The following is an 18386-nucleotide window of genomic DNA, read 5'->3' on the forward strand; positions in this document are numbered from 1 at the left end:
GAACCGAGTCCCCTGATGGGAGGGGAGGTGCTGGAGGGTCTCCACGGACAATTTGAGCAGCAGAGGGACAAATGATATGGAAGAAGACCCATGTGGACCATCTTGATGTTTCTTTAGTATGTATGGCAACTGTTATTACCTTTCATAACTAGAAAATGCAAAATGAAGCTTTGAATAAAGGAAACAAAACAAAAAGTAAATTCGGTATCAGAATTGGCATAGAGAATCCTGAGTGTTACGTTTCTGGGTAGCTTTTCCCATCACCTATCACCCCACTCAGAGCTGACCTCGGAGGCTGACGAGTGTGTCAGGGGTGAGATCAGAACATGGGCGTCGTCATGACAACGTGATGACGTCATGACAACGTCAGACCGGGAGCGCCGTGTCAAGTGTCGTGTTTTTTGTTGTTTTTTTTTTCTGTTGTTTCCCAAAGTCTCCCTTTCCAAACCTTACCTTCACGTGGTAAAGAATCAGAGGGATTAACACAATTCTACCCAAACAACGAGAACAAACACAACAAAAGAGGAAAATGAAAAAGAAAAGGAAAAAATAGAAAACAAGGGCCCCCTCCCACCATTGCCTGTAAGTCCAGGGTCCTCATGGAAGCCTCTGAAAAGGAAATCAGAGATTTTGCATAAAACTGACTCACTGTAAAATCTGTCTTTCTGGAACTTTCCTGAATTCCAAACAATGACATCATCATAGCTTTCCTTAAGGAACCCGTGTCTCCTAACTGCAGAGGGGGAGGGCGGGCTCTCGTCAGGGCTGGGAGTGCAAGGCAGGACACATCCACAGACTCAGACCATGACCGCGAGCACTGGGTGACAGGGACAAGCCGGGCCCGCGGGACGCGCAGACCAAGGAGGACGCAGAAGCTCTAAAGCCAAGTGCCAGGCAGAGGCAGGTGTCACACGGCAGCAGCACGCCACGCCCACCACACGAAGCACACCCAAGCAGGAAGACGTACCACTGGTGGTCCCCGCACCACTGCCCGAGCCAGGTCCGGGGGACGAGACCACAGTCCTGTAGGTGGGTGGTGGTGGGGGAGGCGGGGTTGCTCTCTGTCCCAGCCCAAAGTCTTTAGGAGATGAGATTGTTTCTAAGTAATCATCTTTAACGAAGGTCTGCTCAGCGCCTTTCTTCTGGATTTCTTCTAAATTTAGTGGTGAAGGTACATTTCGAGGAGGCCCGGGCGGCCCTGGGGGGCCTGGGGGTGCTGGGGAGCCAGGAGGGCCTGGTGCTGGGGAACCAGCTGGGTTGTCTGGTGCAGCTGGTGGGGACACCGCCTGTTCCCTTGGAGTCAACTCCGGAGCAACATGTTCCGGGGACGTGTCAGAGAAATGGACCCACTTTTCTTCAGCATTAACCGCGACAGACTTGGGGGACAATACTGGGCCAAAAATGCTGTCCAAGTCATTGATGGATGGTAGCTTTTCAATTTTGACCTCTGCGGCTGATTGGTCATTTCCTGTGGTTAGAGTAGGTGATTTTAAATTTTGACTTTTAAAATATTATTTGTATGGGGAGGTGGGAGGGGTGAAGCAAAGCTTGGCAGATATACAGCCTGGTGAGGGGGCATGTTTCGGGTGTAAAAGTATCTTTCTTGGGTTAGGAGCGGAAGGTGAGGGGAGAGGTCCCCATCTCTATAACGTGAGCATCGACTTTCTATGCTATTATTTACTGTTACCAGCTGCCCACACTTAGCTACTTTCCCCATCATTTAAAGCCCTGAGAGTGACGCTGCCGGCAAAGGCCACTCACAGGTGCACAGAGTGTGCCCATTATGAGCGGGCAGTGCTGGGCCCACAGAAACGGGCTCTGAACTGCAAATTCCAAAGGGAAGTCACTTCTGAAAATTTGGCCTACTAAAATACACATAATATAAAAAGAATTGGCAACTAAAAATCATCCTCATATTTCATGAAGATTGTCTACCTTGGCACATTAAATGAAAAGGTTACAGCTAATTATACGGAGTACTATCTGTTAGTGTAAAAAAGTGGTCACAGCACTTCTCAGCCTTTTGTCTGAGATCGAAAAAGTGGTTGTGTCACATTTGGCTAATATCCTCTATCTTAAATACAGCAGAAATATAGTACAGAGATTCTGTCAAGAGCTAACTCCACACGGAGAGTTACAGACACAGACACAGACACCCCACGTTCAACATACATATAGGTTATTGAAGAAGTTTTAAAAACTGTACATATATACCTGTTTAATATGGAATAAAACTATTAAAAAACTTTATAATCATTTTTTTTCTCATCAAGTCTAATCTGGTACCATCATAACTATGATAGAGCTCTCTCGGAAGTCACAATACAGAAAAGTCTCTTTTTTAAATATATTAACATCAGCTATTCTTTTTAATTAATATCAATAATTAAAATTTTGATTTAGTCAGAGAAAAATGTGAAAACAATCTTCTAAAATTTATACCTGACAACTCAGTGGTTCTCAACCTTCCTAATGCCCCGGCCCTTTAATATAGTTTCTGTGGGTTGCAAGCCACAGGTTGAGCACGGCTGTGATAACCAGTGGGATGTGAGGAACTACACTTTTTTAAACCGAGGTTATTGGCATTATAAATTGTTGCTCAATAACTGGAAGGCATCAGCAGAAGACACCTGACCTTTAAATGACCCTTGGGCTACAAGAACCAGCTTGGCATTTCCATATTTCTAGTTGGAAAGGAATTAACTTTCAAGGTTCCGAGGGTGCAGACATATGGGCTAACACTTTGCAGATTCACAGTATTGATACTTGTGTCACCAGTCCATCTATTTATATGTAACATAATTTGTGGAAATACAAGGAACCAAAACCTTTCCCTATAAAACTGTGGCTGGCTCTCGACTGGGTTTGAGTTGATATAAATTTCATAAATGACTGTGTCTTCGTTCGTGTTTGGTGATGAATTCCCTGCACTGTGGCCATCAAACTCAGCAGGCTGCACACACAGCAGAGGACGGAGCTGCAGCAGGAATCCAAAGATGATAAACGGCTACGTTTGAAGGGCCAGGACACATAAGGTAACTGTTACCACTTCTGATTTGCTAGTCCAAGAAGGCTTGGCAGGTTATAAACTGTACTAATATGCAGTATTGATTTTAATAGAAAGTTAAATGTGCCCTAGAAAATATCTGTCCAAAGGCACACGGCCTCTCTGCCATGGGCGAATACCTACTCGATGACCCTGAAAAAAAAATCCCCCCCACCAGGATGCTGCACATTTGAGGAACCCCTGATGCCTTTGTAGTTGGATTGGCTCTTGAGACTATTAATCTATAAATCATTACAGTGAGATGCCGTGAAGACTGTGGTTAATTCAACATGACTTTTCATATTGAGCTCTTTTTCTTTTTATTTTACAAGTGTGGCCCTTATTTAACAAAATTCCACCAAGGAAAAACCAACTGAGAATTACTTGTTTTTCTGTGAAACCTGGGAGTGGTGCTTTAAAAATGAACCTGCACGATAAATTATAATGGAAACGAGACAGATGCCAGCACACGGCGTCTCGGGGGCCCAGGTCCCCACCCAGCAGGTGCGCCCGGGGGTCCCTGTGCCTCCTCTCCCCGTGCACAGCAAACCGAAGCTTACCCAGTCCTACGGTTAAGGGGGAGCCTGTTCGGGGTGGGGTTGCTGGTACGTTTTTCGGAGGCAGTGGAGGAGGCGCTGCAAAGAGATGAGAAGTGGGTTACTGACTGCGCCCAGCTCCCCTGGGGCACACGCTGGGAGGTGTCTGGGGGGCTCCATCACTTATATCCTGCTGTGGGAAACAGAGTCGCTATCAAAGGCCCACGTTTTTTTCAAGTTAAAAGTTACAGGCCTGAAGTTGGATCCATTTGGTTCTTCCATTTTACGAGACTAAGAGTTTGTCCAAAGAATGCAAGGCAATAATAATATCACCATTTTACTCATTGAAGTATCATTCAGCAAACCTCAGACAACAAGTAGGCCCCACGTCCTGTGCCAACCCCTCAGACGCAGGGGTGAGCACAACGGGCATCTGCCCTGGAGGAATTTAGGACCGGCTGAGCCAGCATCGTGTTGACAGACAACTACAGGGCAGGGTGTGAGAGTGGAAATGGTGACAGGTGGGGCCAGTGTCAGGTGAGGGGCTTTTAATCTAGTCAGGATGTGATTTTCTGGATTGAGTCTAGAAAGATTTCTCAAAGTTATATTTCTTAAATTTTGATAAATTTTTGAAAGTTGGAAGTAAAGCAACCTGGGTCAAAGAAGAGCAAACAGATTATTTTGGTCAAAACTGCAGCCAGACAAAATACTCAGGTAAAGCCTGGTGTCATGGTCTCGACCAAGAGATAAGATATCACCCTTCTGAACTGGACTTGTCACTGTCAGCAAAGTTTGGAATTAATGTTTCAACAAGTTCACTATTCCCTCTTCTTCTTCCTCCTCCTCCCTTCTCCTCCTACATACACTGGGGGCCGGTGGGTTTGAACCCAGCCTGGGCCTGCTAAACAACAATGACAACAATAACAAAAAAAATACCCAGGCATTGTGGTGGGCACCTCTAGTCCCAGCTACTTGGGAGGCTGAGACAAGAGAATCATTTAAGCCCAAGAGTTTGAGGTTGCTGTGAGCTGTGACACCACGGTGGCACTCTACAGAGGGCAATATAGTGAGACTCTGTCTCAAAAAAAGAAAAAAAAGTCAACCAGGGGCCCTGCTCCTGATTAAGGGTCTCTGAAAAAAAAAATAATCAAGGCCATAATCAACAGAATATCATAAAACAAATAAGATAATATAAAATCCTAATAACTAAAAAATACTAAATTTATGTTGCAACCACAAAATGAGCAGAATTACACAATGCACATCAATGGAACAGCAGTCTCCACTGAGCTGAGTGTAACCACAGCACACAGAACCAGCCATTCTGTGATGCCTATAGTTGGACTCAAAACCAATACATCACCTACAGAAACATTGTATTTGTTTACCTTTTTGGCATTTAGGAAGGATTTTCTAGGAGAAATTTGGATAGCTCAGGTCTGTAAAGAGAGCTTTACAAGGAAGTTAGAGCTTCTCCACTGCTTTTGTTCTCCAGCAGGAGGGAGAAAGTATAAAGTTATGCTGTGTGGTTTAAATCCCTCCAAAACACATCTTGGAGGTTCAGAAGTTAAAAAAAAAGTCATTGATACTGCTGGCTTTCCTATCCTTTTTAATAAGGGAAATATTCTTAGAAAGGCTGGATCAGATGGATTTATAGCAATAATTTTCTCAACAAATAACCTCTTGGCCTTTGACTCCTGAATCCTCTTGGTTAATTCTTAATGATCATTTGTATGCACCCCAAAGCAGAACCCTGGGGACGCTGAACTGTAAAAAGGATTGGTTGGTCTGTATGTGAACTCTCAAAATACCTGAGTGCCCCCCTTTCACTCAAACCCATCTTTTTTTCTGAAATCCAATCTCCCATGAGTATTTTAAAGAGGATTTTCCACATGTGCGCTTGTCAGGAGGAGTCTACTTAAAGGGGGATCTAGCAGAGTCATAGGAAAGGCGGCTTGGCCAAATGAGCATCCATCCAGCCCCCAAAGTCCAACCACCATGGAGGGAGGGCTGCATCGATCTTCAGGGCCTCCCTCCCCAGACACCTGTAGTGGGGGTGGGGTGCTGGAATAGCGGGGCTGATGGTTGCTTTGACGTGAATTTGCCCTGACCTCCTGTACCAGCTGCCTCTACCACACAGCCCTTTCCTCTTGCTCTAATGGTTACTCTCTCCTGTCAATGAATCCTTGTGTCTCCTGCAGCTTTGGGCTCTGTGGGACCAGCAGAGCCGTTTCTGGCTTGCTCACCCGACAGCCCGGTGCCGGGGACGCAGCAGCTTCTCGGCTCACGTGCTTCTCACTCTTACCTACACACAGTGAATGAATGAGAGAATGATCAAGGGAAAGGGCACAGGATGCCAGCAGAGGCCACGGTTCCAGGTTAGTCTTTTCACTTTATTGTTTTCTTCCTGCTTGGACCCTTTAAAACATCTCTTCTTGGAACCTCAGAGTCCCAGTCTGCTTCCATAGCCTGAGCGCTGCCTAACCTAGTGCTGCTGACAGACGGTAACACCAGTCACTTATTCTTCCAGACAGAGCAGACACACAACTTACTTCCAGTGGGAAAAGTCCTGGTTAACTTTGGCGACTCCGTGCTGGGGTTAACTGGTTGGCCTGGGCCCCATATTTCAGGCTGATCTAAAAGAACTGGAAACATAAAAAATTTCCCAGGTCAGTTAAACAACAACAGCAACAACAAAACTAAGCCAACAACCACCCACCCACCCCCTGGATTTTAGAACTTAGTGTCAATTTAAAGTTGAGCTTTGAGAGATTCTTTCCCTCTTGCCTGAGGACTGAAAAGCGAATCTGAGAATGTGCTTCTCCCCACGGAGACAGACGCGCAGGGCAGGGTGGGCGGGGCCTGTCTGCGCCGTGGCACAAAGCTTTAGGGCGAACCTGAACTTCCCTCCCAGGGGGTCGCCTAAGGACACTCTAAGCCTCAGTTCATGTGTGGGCTCCATGGCTGCTGCGCTTGAGAATCTAGGCATTAATCCCACGGACGTTTGTTTTGTTGTGAATTGATTTATTTAAAGTCTGCCTCTAATATGCTTCAAAACTGAAAATGCCTTGGCTCTGTTCATGGTTTCTACCTCTGAAGGGTCCTGTGGGGTCTTTAAATAAACATTTTGCAGCCTCATAAAGAGAAATTAGAACCACGAAAGCTGACAGGTGCAGCCATCTGAAGTAATCAATGCATTTAGGTTTAGAGGCTTAATGTTTCTTTTCTTTTCTTATTCTGATTTTTAAAAACCGCTAGCTCTTCTCAGCACAGGGCAGGACCATGCAAGGACTGCCATATTCACGAGGTCGTGAGCCCAGGCTGGGGATTGGAATCCAGCTCTACTCTGCCTGCAGGTCTGGGGCACGTCACTTCAACGCTCTGAGTGCCCTCCCTCAGCGCACAGCGATGGGATCACAGCAACCTCAGAGAGTTACAAAGAGGATTAGGGGAGGTGATGCGATACGGTGCGTGCAAAATGCAATACAACACTTATCAGAAAGCCAGGAGCTGCTGCTATGTGTTGATGTGGTTGATACCCGGGTCCCACGGGAGAGGAAACCCAGGATCTGGAGTGGTTACAAAAGAACTGGAAACATAAAACATTTCCCAGGTCAGTTAAAAACAAACAGATGCGTCTGTGGTGAGAGCAGAGGAGGTGGGGTCTCACCCAGGAATATCTGGCTCCAAAATACATATTTTTCCCCTAGGCCTTTTCAACTGGTGATAGAAAAAGCCACCTAAAGAAGTAAGGTGAGCAGGGCAGCTCCTGTGGCTCAGTGAGTAGAGCGCCGGACCCATAAGCCGGAGGTGGCGGGTTCAAACCCAGCCCTGGCCCAAAACTGGAAAAAAAGAAGAAGAAGTAAGGTGAGCAGGGCGGTGCCTGTGGCTCAGTGAGTAGGGTGCTGGCCACATATACCAAGGGTGGCGGGTTCAAACCCAGTCCTAGGCAAACTGCAACAACAACAAAAATAGCTGGGTGTTGTGGCGGGCACCTGTAGTCCCAGCTACTCAGGCTGAAGCAAGAGAATTGCCTAAGCCCAAGAGCTGGAGGTTGCTGTGATCTATGATGCCATAGCACTCTACCAAGGGTGACAAAATGAGACTCTGTCTCTAAAAAAAAAAAAAAAAAAAAAAAGGAAGTAAGGTGAGCAGATAAGAAAGGGAGGTATGGGCATTGGAAGGGCGAGCTCGGTTCATGCCAAGCACTGACACTCACAGGACGTCAGGGCCTGAAACCACCCAGAGAATAGTGAAGCCAGGTCGCAGGCAAGGGCGGGTGCACCTGCTCCATCACTAACCTCACATGTGGTCTTACTTAAAATGAAGACAAACATTCTCCACCACAACAGACTTTCAGCTGGCCACCTGCACCCTTCTCTCCAGGGGGCTTTGGCTGGGAGTAGAGAGTCTCTTCTACTCACTCACTGGCAGTGAGTTCCACCTGCCTTCTCTCCACCCCACTTCTTCTGACGGGGAGCTGAGCAGCCCCTTTGGATCCAGAGAGAAGGGTAACATGGTAGAGCTGGCAGAGCTGCCCACCAGTCCATACTGTTACTTCTAAAGTTCTACTTTGTTTCACTCAATGTAGGTTGGAGTCTTTTTGTTAGTGTGGCTTAGCTTACTCATTATGCTTCCAAGTCTAATTGTCCTTAACACTTAAGACACCTCTTCATCAGTATGTCCCGGGGAAACATTGTATTATATACGTGCCATGGACTGGAAATGCACGCATTAGACACAAACACATTTCTGCAACTGATTAGATGCCCTTTATGGAGAGTTTATTTTACAAGTTATTAACAGCCATCCTCCCATAACCTGGTTAATTCAAAAAAGTTCTAGGAATACTGTGTGATAGGCAAGTTCAACAATAATGTCAGAAATGAAATGCAGCACTTTATTTCAAAGTTGCTGAATGATTCAAGATTTTTCCTGGGTCTTCAGCCAACAAACAATGACTGTTGTGAGCAATCCAAGTGACACACCACTGATGAGATGGCAGAGAGTGACCGTGGCCAGAGAGGCAGGTCCCAGGGAGGTGCCCACGCCCGCACTCCTGCTGGCACATCGAGTGACGGCATTTACTCCTCAAGGTTCATGTGGACCTGCATTGGTTTTAACTGACTAATTTTGAGGTATAAAATATTTTTAGCTATTAGATATTTCTGGAAGTAAAGTTTCAAATTCTGAAATAATAGAGGTTTGCCAACTAGACTCCTGTTTTTGACATCACACCTAGATCAGAAGTTTTCTCTCCCATGAGGAGTTCACAATATATTGAAAACATGCCCCTAAATCGATATTTTACTCTAGAAAGGTTGTATTGTAATAAAAGTCAGTAAAAGCCCAGGGAGAACAGGGTGCTTCCCTACCTTCTGTCTTTTGCTCATCAAAAGCTGATTCTAGTGGTGGGCCAAAGAGGGGTGCCAGGGCCACAGAGTCCTCCGGAGGCTTCTTGCTAAATCACACACGTTAAGGTAAAATACAGAGAAAGGGCTCAAAAGTCAGTGCTGGAAAAGACACACAAGTTTCCAAATATTTTTCTTAGTAAAACAAGTGTGTGTGCAAATGTGTGTGCAGGTGTGCATATGTGCATGCACGCACGTGTGTGTGTGTAGGTGTGCATATGTGCATTCATGCACTGTGTGTGCATATGTGCACGCACGTGTGTGCAGGTGTGCATTTATGCACGCACGCATGTGTGTGCAAAGCCCTGTAGAGCTGTGAGTGTCACATAAGGATGTCAAATGTGTGGGGGACAAGAGAATTGGTAGCAGAAAAGATCCCTGGTTCTCCGTGGAGGACCAAGGTGCTGCTCTAGCAAAAGTGAGGTGGAGAGAAACTCTCTCAAAGCATCATGACTGTCTCCACCTTCAGGACACACCGCTGAGGTGGCAGAGTGACCGTGGCCTGAGGTAATACTTGCTGTAACAGTTTATTGCAAAGCGCCTTTCTCCCCTAAGATCTCCACACCCATTTATATTTATCTCCCCACATCTCTGTGCTTAGTTAATGCAGTTTGTGATTGGCTGAAGTCACACATGGGATTTTAAATGACAAGCCACCCAGGAAGTTTTTCATCCTTCTCTTTCCCACTCAACCGAATGGTCACAACATCCTCCGAGCTCAGACAGCAGCACATCTCCGAGGGGAAAAGGAGCAAGAGGTCAGGGAAGCAGGAAATTAAACTCCCCTTCTGTGTCCCGATTATTCTTTTGAGGAAAGGCTGCACTACCTTCACCATTTCCCCCCAAACCTGCTTCCCCTCATTGGTCTTAATGCGGCCTGTGTAAGGGGTAAGGGTTGAAGCTGGGGGCGGGGAGAGGTGGGAGCAGGAGGATCCTGCCTTGCGATGGAAATAGCAGCCTTTTTAGGAAATAATACTCATTTGTGTAACACTTGCTTGACCCAAAGTAGTCACTATAAAATATAATGCTTTGCCAAAACCACAAACTAAACTAGAATATTCCTCTGGTGGGTGGCAGGTGCATCATAAAACTGTATCCAACCAGACAGGATTCCCTTCACAGGGCAACATGCTCAGGTTTCAGGTCAGCGTTCCAGACCCCAAAGACTGCGCTATAGAACTGCAGTCTTCCTGGAGCTGAGCAGCCTGCACGTCCCGGCAGGCAGTTCAGTGCCAAGCTTTTCCTACTGGTCTCCCTCAGGCTGCACTCAGAAATGATAACACATTTGGACCATGCTATGAACAGGTGGAGTTACACGGATAGGTAGGCCTTTTATTACCAAGAGCCAAGAATTTAGCCCAAATGAGATTTCCTTAATTGTTAAAAGTTGGAGATGCCTTGCACAAAACACAACTGATATCTTCACACTCACCTTACAAGCTCCGGTGTTGGTGTGGAACGCCTGGGTCGTGCCACTTCTTCACCTGATGCACGGGACAGAGGAACATTTAGGGCATATTTTTACCCTTCCCTTCCGAGATGTCTTAGGAATTATGTTTGGAAACACTTAGAGATTTAAGTCCTCTCAGTAAGTAGCTCAGTTTGAAAGCTTCACAAAACAAGCCTGCTCCTCTGGCAGAACAAAGCCACATATTAGTAGCAGCATTTTCTCTGGCATTTGTAAAACCTCATTAGCCAAGGAACTGCTGTGGTAAACCAGCAAACAGAAGATTTGCGCACTGCAGAGCTTAGCAGGGGAGCAGGCCATTCGGGGAATGTCTGCTGCCGTGCCTGGTTCTTCTTCCCAATTACCACAAAAGCACACTGAGCCAGGCCGTGTGTGCAGCTTGTGAATCCGGCATTCTCTGCCTGTTCATGTCTTGATATGCCAAGAAAATGTTATATCTTTAACTATGAATCATGAATTTAGAATTCCCTAGAATGTGTTGCGTGCAGCAGAGGAAAACTGTGCCCTAAGTATATTATAACCTATATCATATCACTTTGGTTGACTAAAATTTTTATTTCAAATAACCCAGGAATGGGTAAATTGCAGCTACTTCAGTTCTGTCTTCCCGCCTCCTCTTCCCACCCTCCCATCAACAGATACACATTTGATTAAATTCATCTCTAAAAGTTAAATACAGCAAGAGTTAACAAACATGGGATGAAAATAGCAATGTTTTTCCAAAAGCGTATTCATTTTCAGAATTTAAACATTAATCATTAGGAACCCACAGGGATTCATTATAAGAATTCTTTTCTGTAAAAGTAAAAAGAAAAATTGTAAGCTTTAAAAATCAAGCCCGAGAGTATAGAATTCAAATGTATATATGCTCCAAGGTCCAAGGAACTATTCCTTCTTTTAAATTGTGCTCTATTTCTGGTAGCTAAGATATACTTACTGGATAAGTTCCTTTTAATTGCACCCTAGAATTAGAAATAAACACTATAAGGTTTAAGACCACATATATGTTATGTACAATATGTATTATTTCTATCATTGCAATTAAACTGAATTCAAAGACATCCAGATGTGGAAAATGAGCTTTTTCTCATAACCACATTCAGGTTGGAAATTGCAGATACATACACATAAATCAGATTTTCATTTTCCTCCAAGATTAGAGAGACAAAGAGAGGGCAAATCATGAGGCTTCAAGATCAACTCCTTACCTGGGGGGTGTGGTGAACTACAGACAAATAGTGAACTGTGTATTTAAAAAAGACTCTTGAACTCTAGCAGGTAAGAACATAAATATAGGTTTAAAATTTGTTTGGGGTGGTGCCTGTGGCTCAAGGAGTAAGGGCGCCGGCCCCATATACCGGAGGTAGTAGATTCAAACCTGCCCTGGCCAAAAACAGCAAAAAAAAAAAAAATAAAAAAAATTGTTTGATGTTTGAAAATTATAGAATCTGTTCAGGAGTACAGTAGGCCCCTGGTCAGGTGGGGTCATCAAGGAGCTGATACAATCGCAGTTTACAAATGTGATTTCACAAGATGTAAGTGGCAAGTGTTCAAGGCCGTGGGAGCATAGAGGCATCTGCTAGTGCTTGGGCAGCTGTGTTCAGGGAGCAGGGGATTCCACCTGCCCACCTCAATTCCTCCCACCAGCACTGCCAACCCACCCGTGGGAGGTTTTTTTGTTTTTGTTTTGGCTCAAGGCCATTTTGATATTATTGGAATAAAATAGCCCTGGCAGGAATAATCTGAGCAGGACATCTCTCCCTTTTATGCATACAACTTATTTAGATAGTAAAAGGATGGATCAGATTAAAAGTTTTGATTAAAAAGCAGAAGCTGTAAAGAGTTCCTACATGGGATGCTACCAGGGAAGGGGTTCATTGGGAGGTTGCCCCCTGGGACAGGGCAGAGAAAGTGGAAGTGAAATATGGGGTCCACGGGCTGAGACCAGGAGCGAATTTGCGGAGTGGCCGCCAACGCATTTTTTCCTGCTTCCTAACTGTTGTAAAGGCTCAATCCAGTAGCCACAGGTGTGTATTCTTCTCTCAAATTATATAACCTGATAGATTAGACAAGATTTAGCAGCTCCGTTCTAGCCCTCTGGGAAGGTTCTTTCCCTCTTTCCTGGGGATATATAGGATTTCCCCCCATATTGAACTCATTTACAACGGAAGAGTTTCAGTTGGAGCAGGAACCCATCAATTGTTTCTCCATCTCTCAAGCTCTGTTTTCTGGCTTGTTTTACTAATAACGTGGTCTGTTTCTCTTATTTCGTGTGCATAGTGAGAATTATTATATCATCATGGAAAATTTTCAAGTAAATACGGTCACTTCTATCTGCTGTAGTCATTATGTGAGTTTGGGTACAGGTTTGCTTTTGGAAAAAGAAGGCTCCGAAGACAGAAATAATTAAGGCAAAAAATTACTTAAACAGAGTTCAAATGTTTTTCTGGGTTGTGGACTTTCAGATAATAATAATTTCTTTTATAAGGTCTGAAAAAAGAGCTACAGAGGCTTTAGTTCCAAGTAGTCCATCACAAGATTAAGAAGCTACCAGAGCTCACCCAGCACGTAAGACCTGAAGTCCAGGTCTGGACTGGGGGATCCCAGGAGCTGCCCCGAGGACTTCTTGGTCTTTCTGTCTTATTCTTTTTATTAAAAATGCAGTAGAACCTCCGCAGCTGACCTCCTCACATTGACCACTTCAGGTTGACCTGATTCTCAGACTGGACATGCTCCATATGTGCCTATCAGCACGGTAGGCCTTGTTCCCATGGTGGTCACCTCTGTGTGCTGGCTGGTTTGCTACGGTCCCTCGGGCACTCAACTCACAGAGGTCTGACTGCACAGGACCCACAAAACCATGAAAGACACGAGCTGCTTTTTGTGTTCATTACTGGGTGTGACAATGACTCAACAGGTGCTCACTGTTGAAAGGCACTAAATTCCCTCTAACATTCACACTAAACTTCCTCACGGATCAATGGTCACGAGTTACGCACAAGTACGACTTGGCAGAAACGTGATAGAAAACTCTGTTGTTTAGAAATCAGGACAAATAAAACCAGTATCTGTTTAGAAAGGCACAGGGTCTGAAGGGCCAGCAGGAAATCAGCAGCAACAGAAGAGAAGGGCTTGTTACGTGTGGCTGGTGGATCCCGGCCGGCCTTACTGCAGCGAGGCCACCCAGGCCAGGTGGGGTCACGGCAGCCGTGAGAACCATGCTCAGGAAAGAGCCCACTCAGTTCACACTCTCCTCCCCATCAAGTGCCCATATTTTCCTTTCAATGATTGTTGTTTTTCACTCTTCTTCATTTACACAAGAGTAACTTGTCCCAATCTGTGGAGTCACTTAGCAGCTGTGTTGGAATCACCCTACCCAAGTCCCTGCAGACGCAGCATTTGGACCTCAGTTCACACAGGTTACGTGGAGAGCCACCGACGTGCCACCTGCGGGAGCATTTGCCTCCGGTAACACTCGGCCATCAGGTCCACACTGGCCTGTGACCACCTCACAGGGCACTGTTGTCAGTTCTACCTCCCCCCTCAGGGACTGACCAGGCAGATGGAATCATTTCAAACATGGCAAACGACCTTTCTTTCTGATGCTTTAAACTCATCATATTCTTGACCTTGAGGACGATGGGTGAGAATCCACTCGCGTCATGTAAACTGATACTGATCTGACCTTCCACAGTCAGTCTCCACTGCTGGGACCTGTTCAGGGTTTCACGACAGCCTGGGCCTATGGACTGGGCAGTGCCCTCTCCCCGGTGGAAACTCTAATTATGAATCAGCACTGCCTGGCCGCTGTAAGTTATCATCAGAGACATATTCTGAATTCAAGCTTAGAAACACTGTGGCTTAAAATTGTTTCCTTACAATATTTATTTGTTATTCTTCATCATCACCTTGCTATCAATTCCATAGCGCTTCTGGGTCAGTCTCCCGCCCACACACACACACACACACATATTTTCAAATTCAGCACTAGGAGTTGAGATTCCAGTGTTAATTTAGTTTTTATGGAAAAGTGCTCTGACAATTCTAAAACACGTCCCTGACATTTAGAGGACCAGAGGCTTCAACCAGTAACCAACCCTTATTAATCGGCTTCCCTCGCGTGGGCTCATCATGAACTCGATGGGAACTGACCCAGCCACCTGGCCGGGGTTGTAATTTCTCTATACATGTTTAAGGTAAAAATGTTGAGAGTTCTTACCGGGCTGCGCCTCTGTGGTCAGCAAAAAGGAAGAGAGAACAGACACCTCGTCAGAGAACAGTGGATCAGTCACAGGCTCGGGTGACAGCAGATTTCACAGACAGTGACCTGAACACCCACATCAGTCACAGGCATGGGTGACAACAGATTTCACAGTGATCTGAACACACAGGTGTGGGTGACAGCAGATTCTACAAACAGTGACCTGAGCACACACTCTACTTCATCAGGCCCAGGGAAGACGGCGCTCACTGTAGTCAGGGCTTATTTAAGCCAGGGAGCCCTAGAAGGACCGTAGAGAAAGATTATCTGTGTGTAACGCATTTGCTAAGGTGGGTGTACAAGTTTTAGTCATGTGTGCACAGGAGCCAAGCAGAAACGTGCAGGTCAATGACACAGGCAGTGCTAATGTCTTCTCCAGATTATCTGGGGAGAGGAAACTTCGAGAATGACTAGCAAGGCAGACTGCTTCCTTAAACCACAGAGTGTTAGTAAATGACACAGACACAGAGTGTTTCGGACACAGCTGGGGCCTAACGGCCTGGGAAGCATCAGAGGCTGTACGTAAAGAACAGGCTCCTTCCCGTGGCCTCTCTCGAGTGTTCATGGAACATGCACTGTGGGGACTTTGGGGGTTAGTATATGTTCTTGGCCTGGCAACATGGCAGCGTCTACCAATGGGTAAGAATGTGATGGGGAAGAGGGGCGCCCCTGACAAGTGCAGGTGGGAATGAGAAGACCGTCCCACACAGTGGACCAGAGGTGGCCTGGAAAACAGCCGCGGACACACCTTTCCCGTTCCCTCCTCAAGCCTCCACTGAGGCTGCTGTCAGTTTATCCCCCAAATCCCTGATGGCCCCTCTGTAGGCCTCACTGCTGTGACAGGAGTGTCAGGACATGAGTGGGGTGGGGAACATTGCTCAGGGCATCACTGTCAGGTGTGGGCTAATCTGGGGGTGCACTGAGGCTGCCTCCCCACACCCAGGGCCAGGAGCACAGACACAAAGGTAGGCAGGAGTTTGCTCAGATGGACAGGTGGGTCTGCTCTCCAGAGCACAGACTGCAGACAAAGGCCTGTGGCCTCTCGTACCCGGGAGACCTCATGGATAATCGGTCACTGGTCTTGATGGCAGAGAGGGGAAAGTGAGACCCCGAGACGCATGTCTACAGAATGGGGAGGACCAGAGGCAGAGTCCTGTCCTCTCTGTGAGACCACGACCACACTGTTGAGGACTCTTCAGCAGGGAACCGTCCTGGCTGACACCCAGGAGTGGTTATTTCTCAGACCAGTTTTGTCCATTGCTAGGACCTTAAACATATTTACCCCAGTCAAGTTCACTTATAATATTTTAGACATTATTTTTGCCTTATTATTTTTTTTGCAGTGTTTTTTTTTTTTTTTGGCTGGGGCTGGGTTTGAACCCACCACCTCCAGCATATGGGGCCAGCACCCTACTCCTTTGAGCCACAGGCACTGCCCTATTTTTGCATTATTTTCCAGGTATAGCTCCATACTGATCCCACATCTCTTGGAAACCTATCTATATGCATTTTAAATCAAATTAGGGATAAAAGGATCCTTATGGATATATATTTTGGCACTTCAGTTCTCTTATTGACTAATTCATATTATAGTTTCAGAAAAATCCACTCTTTTATATGAAGATTTAGACTTTATTCTTCTTCAGTGACCAAGCTAGTGTTCTTTTCTAAAGAAGGAAATGTGGGAATTTTATGACAAAAGATCCACTTCTAAAATACAGCAAATGGGGAACAGAAGTGACACAAGTTTCTCCAAGATGAAATTATGAGAGATAATGCAAAATAAAATGCAGCCACACAGAGGCAGAGCCTCAATGTAAGACCATATATATTACCATTTATATAAGGTGATTATACAGAACCCCTTTCAAAATAATTTCAAATCTATCAATTGCACCCACATTAAGTCATACCTTAATTTCTAACCAGTTAAAAACCTGCATTTTTAATCACTAGTTTATGGTTCCGTTCTTTCTAGTAAAAGACAATCTTATAGTGTTTGGGGACTCCATTTGCAAACTGCCTTCATCCAGGAATAGCTTTCAAACTCATGTAGCCATAGACTGATTAACCAGAACCCAAAAGACACAGCAAGAAGCCGTGGGAAGAGCAGACCCAGAGGGCTTCAGGAGGTATAATTAAGAGCCATCTGAGACCTTCAAAAGGACAAGAGTTCCAGAAGTTAAATGGAAGGGCTTTATATACAATAATTATCACCATTAAAGAGAGTAACACAATTTAGTCTCTGCCAGACAAGGACAGAAAAATTATTACCAGCCAGGAAGGAAGAGTCTTTGCCTGTTCAAAATATTATTTCACCCTTCCCCCGTCATTTCCCGAGAATGTCCAAGACTTCAGCACCCTATTTCTGTTCTATGGTATATGGGATTTTCTGCAAACATAGGAGAAAACTAACTCAGTATCTGGTCTTGATGTATTTGGTCAGCTAAGAGAGATCTGTGTTCAGAGGTGCAAACTTAAATGCTCCCAGGGTGGGGACCAGGGGTGGGTGCTGGACTCAGGGTCAGGTGACTCCTGTGAGCTGACGTCTATCTGCCACGTGAGGAAGTGGTCTTAGTGCTGCTGGATCTCCAGAAAGAAGATGAGCAGATTTTTTAAAAATTTGAAATGTTATGGTTTTTAAATGTGAGCTAAAATTGTTTTTAACTGTACAGCCAAACAAAACACCTACTCAACACCTACTCAGGCATTCAGACCTGCAGGTGGTCGGAGCGCCTCTGGTTGCAGGCACTGGTATCACACACAACACTCTCAGGGAATTGTAGCTGCTGTTCCCATCACTCATTTCTACATCTCATTACTCAGGCTTTGCTAGTGGTCTACTTATTTTCTGAACAAATTTCCTACATTCCTAACTAAATGGTAATTGTTTGGTTCCTAGATTTCTCTGGGTCCTTTTAAGCATCTGGAGAAGGTTTGGGGACATTTTATGTCCCTCCTACTTTTCATTTTGGTGTTTAACTTAGAGATAATTCTTACTCTGTATTTTGAGGCTATTTTCAAAGTGAGTAAAAAAATTAAGAACAATTTTTTTTTTTTTGAGATAGAGTCTCATTTTATCACCCTTGGTAGAGTGCCATGGCATCACAGCTCACAGCAACCTCAATCTCTTGGCCTCAAGAGATCCTCTTGCCTCAGCCTCCTGAGTAGCTGGGACTGCACGCGGCCCACCACAACACCTGGCTATTTTTAGAGATGGGGTCTTGCTCTAGCTCACATCTTTGATTAGAATATGTTCTATTTCTAAAATGTATACAATTTTCAATATGAATGTGCCTCCTTAGGACAAAATGAGGCAGCTGGTACCCTGGTAGCCAGTGCAGGGTCCTCACACCACACTGAAGTTATGTTGCATTATTTTTTTGCACAAAGGAGTTAATTTGCATTCAGTTAACAGAACACCTTGGTCTTCGTCAGTGTGGGTAAGGTGTTTTAAAATATTTATCATTTCTAAGTAATGAAACATAATCTGCCTTATTTTCCAAATTTACTAAATAATCAGTCTCAGATTCTGCAGTTTTATAAATTTGCTAAATTCAGAGCTATAGGGCAGGCATCCTTAAACTACGGCCCGTGGGCCACATGTGGCCTGCTGAGGACATTTATCCCACTCACTGGGTGTTTTTGCCACCACTGCCTATCC

At 45.3% G+C, this 18386-nt stretch overlaps 1 protein-coding gene across 1 annotated transcript in view; it reads right to left on the reverse strand.

Annotated features, from left to right (window-relative positions):
- The window catches only part of SGIP1 (SH3 domain GRB2 like endophilin interacting protein 1), a 179018-nt gene that overhangs the window by 48240 nt on the left and 112392 nt on the right, over positions 1–18386 (reverse strand). Inside the window, exons 10-16 of the mRNA XM_023509889.1 lie at positions 14681–14692; positions 11399–11423; positions 10426–10477; positions 8958–9043; positions 6135–6227; positions 3607–3681; positions 968–1468 (exon numbers count right to left, since the gene is read on the reverse strand). Coding sequence (XP_023365657.1) covers positions 968–1468; positions 3607–3681; positions 6135–6227; positions 8958–9043; positions 10426–10477; positions 11399–11423; positions 14681–14692 — 844 coding nt within the window. The remainder of the gene's footprint in view (positions 1–967; positions 1469–3606; positions 3682–6134; positions 6228–8957; positions 9044–10425; positions 10478–11398; positions 11424–14680; positions 14693–18386) is intronic.

Source organism: Otolemur garnettii, unplaced genomic scaffold (assembly GCF_000181295.1).
Source record: "Otolemur garnettii isolate 467f Iridium unplaced genomic scaffold, OtoGar3 scaffold00010, whole genome shotgun sequence".
Classification (NCBI taxonomy): domain Eukaryota; kingdom Metazoa; phylum Chordata; class Mammalia; order Primates; family Galagidae; genus Otolemur; species Otolemur garnettii.